The sequence below is a fragment of the Callorhinus ursinus genome, unplaced genomic scaffold (assembly GCF_003265705.2).
Source record: "Callorhinus ursinus isolate GAN/ISIS: 27379988/994484 unplaced genomic scaffold, GSC_fseal_2.0 scaffold46, whole genome shotgun sequence".
NCBI classification, from domain to species: domain Eukaryota; kingdom Metazoa; phylum Chordata; class Mammalia; order Carnivora; family Otariidae; genus Callorhinus; species Callorhinus ursinus.
This window is the reverse complement of record NW_027397108.1, coordinates 10,147,842-10,155,860: the sequence shown is the minus strand read 5'-3', so window position 1 is coordinate 10,155,860 and position 8,019 is coordinate 10,147,842. Positions and strand designations below refer to the sequence as shown.

At 50.9% G+C, this 8,019-nt stretch overlaps 1 protein-coding gene across 2 annotated transcripts in view; it reads left to right on the top strand.

Annotated features, from left to right (window-relative positions):
* Nucleotides 1-4,091: 4,091 nt before the first annotated feature.
* KLHDC4 (kelch domain containing 4) overlaps nt 4,092-8,019 on the top strand; it is a 49,722-nt gene continuing 45,794 nt past the window's right edge. For both annotated transcript variants that reach the window (XM_025860433.2, XM_025860432.2), the window contains exons 1-2: nt 4,092-4,246; nt 7,383-7,474. In XM_025860433.2, coding sequence (XP_025716218.1) covers nt 4,148-4,246; nt 7,383-7,474 — 191 coding nt within the window. In that variant the 5' untranslated portion in view covers nt 4,092-4,147. The remainder of the gene's footprint in view (nt 4,247-7,382; nt 7,475-8,019) is intronic.

Genomic DNA, 8,019 nt, shown 5'->3' with positions numbered 1-8,019 from the left:
GAGCTGGTTCCTGGGATTCGAGAGCCAGATGCTCAACATAGTGATGTTATGGGGATTTTTAAAAGTCAAGTTACTTTAAGAATGATCAGCATCTCCAACTATTTGGCAAAGGAGTTTTACCTTCTTAAAATCAAATTTATCATTAGGGACAGATTTGCACTGTTTCTCTTACTGTATTTTCTCTCATCTTGTGCCTCTGACCACTGCGTTCAGGAAAGCTGACTCTGGGCTGTGTTTGGATAGGTTTATGGGACACGCTCGCCACAAAATGGATGCGAACTTACAGACTGTCCTTGCCTGTCATGTGATGCTCTGAGCATCAGTGATAAAGAAGATATCTTTATCAGGATATAGATAGGAGGTCCTGCTCACTGAAGCTAAGCAGATGAGGGAAAGACAACTCAGACCCTTGCTTACCGTCAGTCAGCAGGAAAATCCCACATATGCTGAGAGTGGTTGCATGTGGGAGGGAAGCCCGTGGGCGACTGTGAAGTTTCCTTCTTAGACTTGTCTGTGTTTTCCAAATTTTAAAAATTAATATGTTTAATTGCCTACTGAAAAATACCACTTAAAAAAAGGAAGGAAGCAAGGCTGTGGGTTATGTGGACAAATCCTCCCATTCAAAGCAACCCAAACTGCTGGATAAATGTTGAAATGAGTTTCTTAAAGGCATTTCAGAACTAACAAGGAGTAAAGTGTCACCAAATCAGAACCCAAACAGAAGGAAAAGCGAAATAATTGGGTAGAAACTAGGTTCTGCGAACGGCTTTTGCTTCCAGGCATGAGCAAGGGTTGCCATGTTTGACTTTGGTTTTGAGAGCCTCAGAGGGCACCGCCTGGGCTGTCAGAAAGACAGATTTGATGGAGCTGAGCAAAGAACCCACGAACTAGTAGATAAATCAGAAAGAATTACCCAGAATGCAGCACAGAGAGACCAACAAATGGAAAACGGGGAAGATTAGTGAAGAGACCTGGCACAGAGATTGAGAAGGGAGGTCATGTATTTAACTGGAGCTCCAGGAGAAGAGGAAAGAACAGCATCCTCTGAAGAGAAAATGGTAGAGCCGTCCCCAGCTCCACGAAGCCCACTGAACCCCAAGCATGGTAAATAAAAAGAAATTAATATCTAAATATGTCGTAGTGAAACTGCAGGCAATAAGAATGAAGATAAAATCATACAAGCAGTGAGAGGAAAAACAAAACTTTTCAGAAAGATCTTTGGAAAATCTCCACATTATCTGGAAACTAACACATTTCTAAGTAACCCAGGGATATTAGAAGAATTCAAAAGGGAAATTAGGAAGTATCTTGAACTGAATGAAAACTCAAAACACAGCATATTAAAATGTGTAAGATGCACCTGAAGCAGCATTTAGAAGGAGACCGAGAGCAGTAAACTCTTGGAGATCTCAGATAAATGAAATAAATTGGAAAACAATAACGAAAAAGTCCCCAAATATTTGGAACCTAAACAGCACACTTTATATAAATAACCCCAAAGAGGAGAGAATTTTGCTTTCAGCCCCGATGGAGCAACAAGACTGGATTTTCCTTTTCCCCTCCGACGTCCAGAACGCTGGATGAACGTGTGAAACAACATATTGATTTCCCTTCCTCTCCTTCCCCCCTCCTTCTTCATTCCTTGCTTCAAGCATATGAGGAGTGTCATCACACGTTTACCTGTCTTGTTAGAACCAAAGCTCCTGGAAGCAGGTGGTCAGGTCTTGCGTTTTGTATCTTGTGTTCTGGTACGATGTTCACGCGTTGCAGGGTCCAGTTCATTTTGCTACATGAAATGATTGCCAGCCAGCTCAAATTCGTGACTTCACAGCACACGGAATCTCTTAAGTTTGTATTTTGCTAAACTTTTCTAAGCTTTTTTGTTATTTTGTTTGATTCTCCCAAGAATGTTGTGTAGTAGGTGGGCTGGCTAAGTAGTCCCATTTTTTCCAGATGGGAAACAGGCAAAGAACCACATCATCTATACCGCCCATGGGAGAATTTTCCAATTACACTGATTATTTGTGGTGAGGGTAATGAGTTAGTTCCATTGTTAATATTTTTTTTTCTCCTTCTGGGTTCCAACTTGAAGACAGCAGAGGGCGCCTGACCACACAAAAGATACACTGACGGTTAATGACATATTGGTTGTTAAGATAATCCATTAAAGTATCAAAAATATGATTTCACTAAAATAGGACCATGTAGTTAATCTTTTTACTATTTTGGGATTCTGATCTAATTTTAAATGTTCTTTCTAGCTTCTCTGTCTGGGCAATGAGAATTTCAATCTCACGGAAATCACCATGACCCATCACCCAAGAGCCTTCCAACTCAGCTTGAAGATTCTTTCGGGTAATAAAAGCATTGAACCCTGCATCTACCAGACCCTTCTAAATCTTAATAGGGAATATGCTCTCCCTTTCTCAGTCCTCAAGAGGGGCCCACTGTAATGTATTTCCTACAGGTGCTCTGTGACTCAAGGGCCATTTGGCTTCAAGTGCATTGCCTCAAGGTCATCCAATATTCTTAGAAAAGTACAAGAAGATTAGCTATGTCCTTAAAGTCATATTGCACTAGAAGGAAAGCAGGGGCAATAGTAAGGACTTGGCCTTTTGTAGCTCATTGTCAGAGATGATTATGTCTGGAGGCTCAGGAGCCAGCTGACCGTGAAATTCTGTAGCTTCTTTCTCTACACATCTAACTGTTTTTTGTTTTGTTTTGTTTTATTTCATCATCACACATGGTCTCCTAATCTCCTCCAAGCAGCGCTGGACACAGATGCAGCCTGAATCCTCCTCTACTTCCCATAGTTTTCCCAGGCTTCATTTTTCTTTTTACATAACTAGGTTTATGGACAAGGGTTGGAGTCGGTTGGAAAAGCATTCATCCCTGGCTCTTTTGGGGATTAGCATTTGATTGGATCTGTTAACCATAAAAATAAAAGTTATTTTACTAGCAAAAGTGGGTTTATTCAGCAATGGCAGAGGAATTGCAACTCGGGACACCTAAGCTGTGGCAAAACCACAGGCAAGTCCAATAAAGGAGAGGGGTGCTATTTTCTGGAGAAGGAGGAGGAAGCTAGGAGGGGTTGTTTGGAACAAAGGTGCACAGGAGAAAACCAGGGGTCCAGGGTACTGAGTTGTGGGGTGGTCTATTTCTTGCAGAGAATGCAAACTCCGTCTTTCCTTACGGGGCCTGTAATGATTCCGCCGCGTTCCCTACAATTGACAGTCCTTCCTGGAACTGACCTTCTAGCCTCCCCTCTGTTTTGGCGAGGTTTCCTTACTAATTTTCATAGATCCAAGGTAATTTCTTTACGGCTGAGCCCCGTGTCCGTTCACTCACGAAGAAACTAGATCATTTCGTGATTTATGCTTTCCTTTTGCCAAATGTTTGCCTGTCCTTGTCCTCAATTTGCTGTACTTCCCTGATCACCAGCCACAGATGGCATTTTCCACGTAAGGCGAAGGGTTTCCGTCCGGCCCTGTGCGGACCACAGCCCCCCACGCCCTACAAGCGGCGTTCCCCTCGCCAAGGCTGCTCCAGCCCCGTCCTGGAGCGCACCGCGCGGGCAGCGGCTGCTTCAGCTTCCGGGCTCGGAGCCGACTGCGCCGGAGGGGCTCCCCCGCCGTCCGCGGGCGACGAGGGAGCGGGCCCGCCGGGGCGGGGGCCGCCGCCGAGCCTCCCTCCTTAGCACGGCGCCCCGAGCGCCAGGACGCGTGCGGCCCTTCTCGCGGGGGAGCAGGGCCGCCTTCACCAGGAGGCTGTAAAGCCCTGAAGGCGTGGGAACGTTTCCCTGGGGCGTGAGGTCGAAGCAGTCACTTAATTTTAAGAGGGTCCGAGTCAGAAGCAAAGGCGACTCGCGCCCCGCGTCACCCCGCCGGGTCACTAAGTGCGGGGGCGCCAAGCAACGGCTCGCCCCGGCCCGGCCCCGGGGGAGCGGCGCAGCCGACCGCTTCTCGCCTACGCGCCGCGCAGCCCCAGCCCCCAGGCCCCGGGAGGGAGGGGCCGCCGGCCGGAAGCGCGTAGTGCGGGGGCGGGACGCCAGTGTCGCGTTTCCGCGCGCCGGCCTCCGCGGGCACGTATTTCCGGCGCGCCGCTGCCCGCGCCTCTGGGAGTCCTGCTACCCCCTCGGACCGGCGCGATGGGCAAGAAGGGCAAGAAGGAGAAGAAGGGCCGCGGGGCGGAGAAGACGGCTGCCAAGATGGAGAAGAAGGTGTCCAAGCGCTCGCGGAAGGAGGAGGTGAGCGAGGCCGGCAGCCAGGCCCGGCGCGCCCTCCGCTCGAGCTGCCCGCCACCCGGAGCGCGCCGCTGGGGTCCCGGGTCCCGTCGGGCTTCCCTCGGCCGGCGGGGCTGGAGGGTCCGGGTGAGGGGGCGTGGCTCGGCGACGGTGGGCTCTGGGGCGAGGGCCTGAGCTTCCGAGCCTCTGTCCTCACCCTCAGAGAGAGGGCGAATGACCCTCCCGGCGGCTCCGAGCCGTGAGCTTCCCTGGGAGCGAGTGCAGCGCGGGGTTTCCAGGACAGCTCTTGGGAGCAGCGCTGTCTTCTCTCTCCCGCCCTCCGTCTCTCCTTTCTGTCTCTCCCGGTCTCTCAGTCTCCATCTCTGCTGCCCCGCCCCCGCCCCCGCCCCCCCAGCCCGGGCTGCAAATGGGTCGGTGCTGAGTTTAGCGCGGAGGGTTCTGCTTTCTGTTGGCGGTTGCTCGCGCGCTTCCTAGCCTGGGTGGTTTATGCTGCTTCGCGAGTGTGTGCCGTGCTGCCTGGGCTTCCGTCCTCATGACCAGGTGAGTTCGGTAGCTTTGGCACGCCCAGCTGATAGCGAGGAAGTCAGAAACGAGTCACAGCTGTGGAGTGGCGCCGAGCTATAGTTCGACCAGATGTTCCCAGTTCCCAGCTCTGACTCCACACTGCTGCTTTTTTCTTCAAAGCCTTTCATGCCTCTGTTTCCTCATCTGTCAAGTGATGGGGTCGGGCTTTTCCTTCTGCTTCCTCTGGGCTCTGCTGTCGTCAGGTTCTTCACCACTTCCCTGTGCAGCCACAGGCCTGGGTTTGCATCTCCTCTCTGGCACGGCTAGCCGGAAGGCCTCAGAGGAGCGTGACCTGTCCGTGCAACCTCTGTGCCTCAGTTTCTCACGTGTGGCTGCACAGGCCTGGCTACGGTCGTGGCACAGAAAGATAGTGAATTTGTGGGGCATCTTTAGAACAGTGCTTGGCACATAGTAAGCACTCAGTAACTGTTAGCTGGTTTTCACTCGTGTCCCGTCTCTCTGCAGAGCCCGGTGCTTAGGGGATGACAGGGGCTCCCCTGTGGGGAGAGAAAGCCTGTCGGGTCTGGGGCCTGGGACTTTGCATGTTGCCTTCATCAGTCCTCAAAACAGATCTTGAGGATCACTGGTCGTCTGATGAGGTCGTGCCCATAGAGGATACTCTCCCTTTCTTAAAGTCAGCTGTGTCATATGATGTAACCTCCTCATGAGAGTGCATCCCCTCATTTCCTGGCTGGGGCCCTGAGGGCGGATCTTGGAGACAACTGGGAATTCTGCCTACCACAGAACTCACGTGATACCTGCTTGACAACTCCACTTGGGTGTCACACACGTTCCTCCCCCTTCCACACTGTGCGTGTTGAAGCCCTTTGCCCCCAGGAAGGTAATCTCTCAGGTGAATGACCCTGGGCCAGGCGCTCTGGAGTAACTGTGACTCCCAACAGTCAGTCCCTTCACCCAGGTCCCCATAAAGTTCCAGTGGGTCAGGAATTTGCCTTGCCTACCTGAGGCAGCGGTTTTGCATTAGAGATGTGCTGGTCGATAGGAGAGCCTTTAGGCAACTGCTCACATAGAAGTGGCAGGATAGTGATTGCTTTTGTGGACCGCCAGGAGGGTGAAAACTGGCAGAGCCCCTTTGGATCCCAGTTTGTCCATATCGAGAAAAGTGGAAGCGGCCACATAGCAGTTATGCACTTGAAGGCTTACCTTGGAGAAACTTCCAGCTACACAAAGACATTTCACAAAAACGAACACAGTAGTGTTTGTGAAAACAAAGCACTGGAATTGACCCAGATGTTCAGCGGCAGCAGGATGGGTGGAGAAACCGGGAGGGGAGGGAGTGGTAACTCGGCCACAGTGAACACGATTGGAGTCGGGGTGTCAAACTTCATTCAGCGGCATTGAGCAAAACAAGTTGCAGGAGAATGTCCAGTATGATGCAGGTGACATGAAGTTGAAAAATGTGAAACGATAATACCTATTAGGGACTTGTTTACATGTAGTAAGAGTACAAAGAAATGCGTAATAGTAAGGAGCACTCTGTCCCAGAAAGTGGCTGCTTCCTGGGGGCTCATGGGTACACACAGGGGAGGTGGAGGGCTGCAGGAGGTGGCTGTTCAGGCCGAGGAATGTGGTGTTCTGATGTAAGGAACTGAGGCAGCCTTTGCAGCTTGGAGCCAGGAGGTGGGGTGGGAAATGAAAAGGGATAGTCTGGAAGTGTTTTTAGGTTCAGGAAGGACATCTGCCTATATTGTGGAATGTGGAACTGGGGAATGAGAGCTGTGGGGTTGGGGTGAGAGAAGCAGGGGAGAAGGAGGTGGGGACACATCTGAGATCCCAGCATGAGCAAGGGGAGGAGAGTGAGCATTCAAGAAGAGAGTAAGGATGGAAGGAAATTTTCTGCATGGTGCACAGGTCACACATCACTTGGGTGTGTGTGTGTGTATGTGTGAGTGATCACTAGTAGATGCAGGGATATGACTGGACTGGGAGTAGGAAGACCAGGTTCTAGTGCTGTCCAGCTGGGCAGGTAAATTGGCACCTTAACTTCTAAATCTGTTTCTGCAGTTGTAAGAATAGAGACCTTCTTACCCAGATTAGCTGCAGCTGATAGCTGCTGAGCTCTCAGCCTGCAGGCACAGTTCTAAACAGACAAGTCTTGCTTGGAGCTCACCTTTTATTATTTTGGTGGGAGCGCGATGTAAACAAAATGAGTAAGAGCAGGGGAGTCGCAGACACTGCTATGCAGACTGCAGAGCATGTGGTGGGGCGGCCAGGCCTGGCCACAGTGAGAAGTGGTGGAAGGTGCTGGCAGAAGTCAGGGAGGGCTTGTCTAAATGGGAGGCTCTTTGTGGGGAGTGTGAGGGTTTGGAATGAGATGGTACATGCAGTGTGTGCATCTATGTGTACTTCCAAGAAAACTGCCTGTAGGGTCAAGCTCTGACTATTTTTGCAAGTGTCAGAGTCTGTGTCCCTGAAATGGGAGGAACATGTGCTCATCCCTGGATGTGACTGGACCCCGGGCGGGTCAGACAGAGTGGGAAGGTTGAAGCAGGTTTTTGACCACATAAGAGGATTTAAGAACATGTCTCAGGTGTGACTGCTTGTCTGCCTTTAGGAAGACCTTGAAGCTCTGATAGCCCATTTCCAGACACTGGATGCCACAAAGACTCAGATTGTGGAGACACCATGCCCCCCACCTTCACCAAGGTAAGCCAGCAAGGACTCTTCATTCGAGCGTCTGATGGATTTGTGTACATTGGAAAACCACTTTAAATTGGCACCATGTTTTCATAAGTAACCAGGCACATGGAATGTTTTCCTCATTCAAACCCATTCCCATTCCTTCCCAAGCCCAAGTTACCACTCCCTCCCCTGCCGGGTTCTCCACCCAGATAAGCTCCCACAAAACGGTTTTTTCACTTTTCTTCTGAAGAATGGGAGAGAGGCTTTTCAGATCTGTTGTCACAAGAAACACAGAAACAAGGTCCCCTGGCTCAGCTGCTCAGCAGGGATTGTGCCATATTCAAAAGCTGTCCAGCTGATCACAGTTCATGGACGAGAGCATTGCCCCAGTGAGCTCTTCAGTTTTAAACTTTTCAGGGGGCGCCTGGGTGGCTCCGTTGGCTAAGCGACTGCCTTCGGCTCAGGTCATGGTCCTGGAGTCCCGGGATCGAGTCCCCGCTTCGGGCTCCCTGCTCAGTGGGGAGTCTGCTTCTCCCTCTGACCCTCCCCCCTCTCATGCTCTCCCTCTC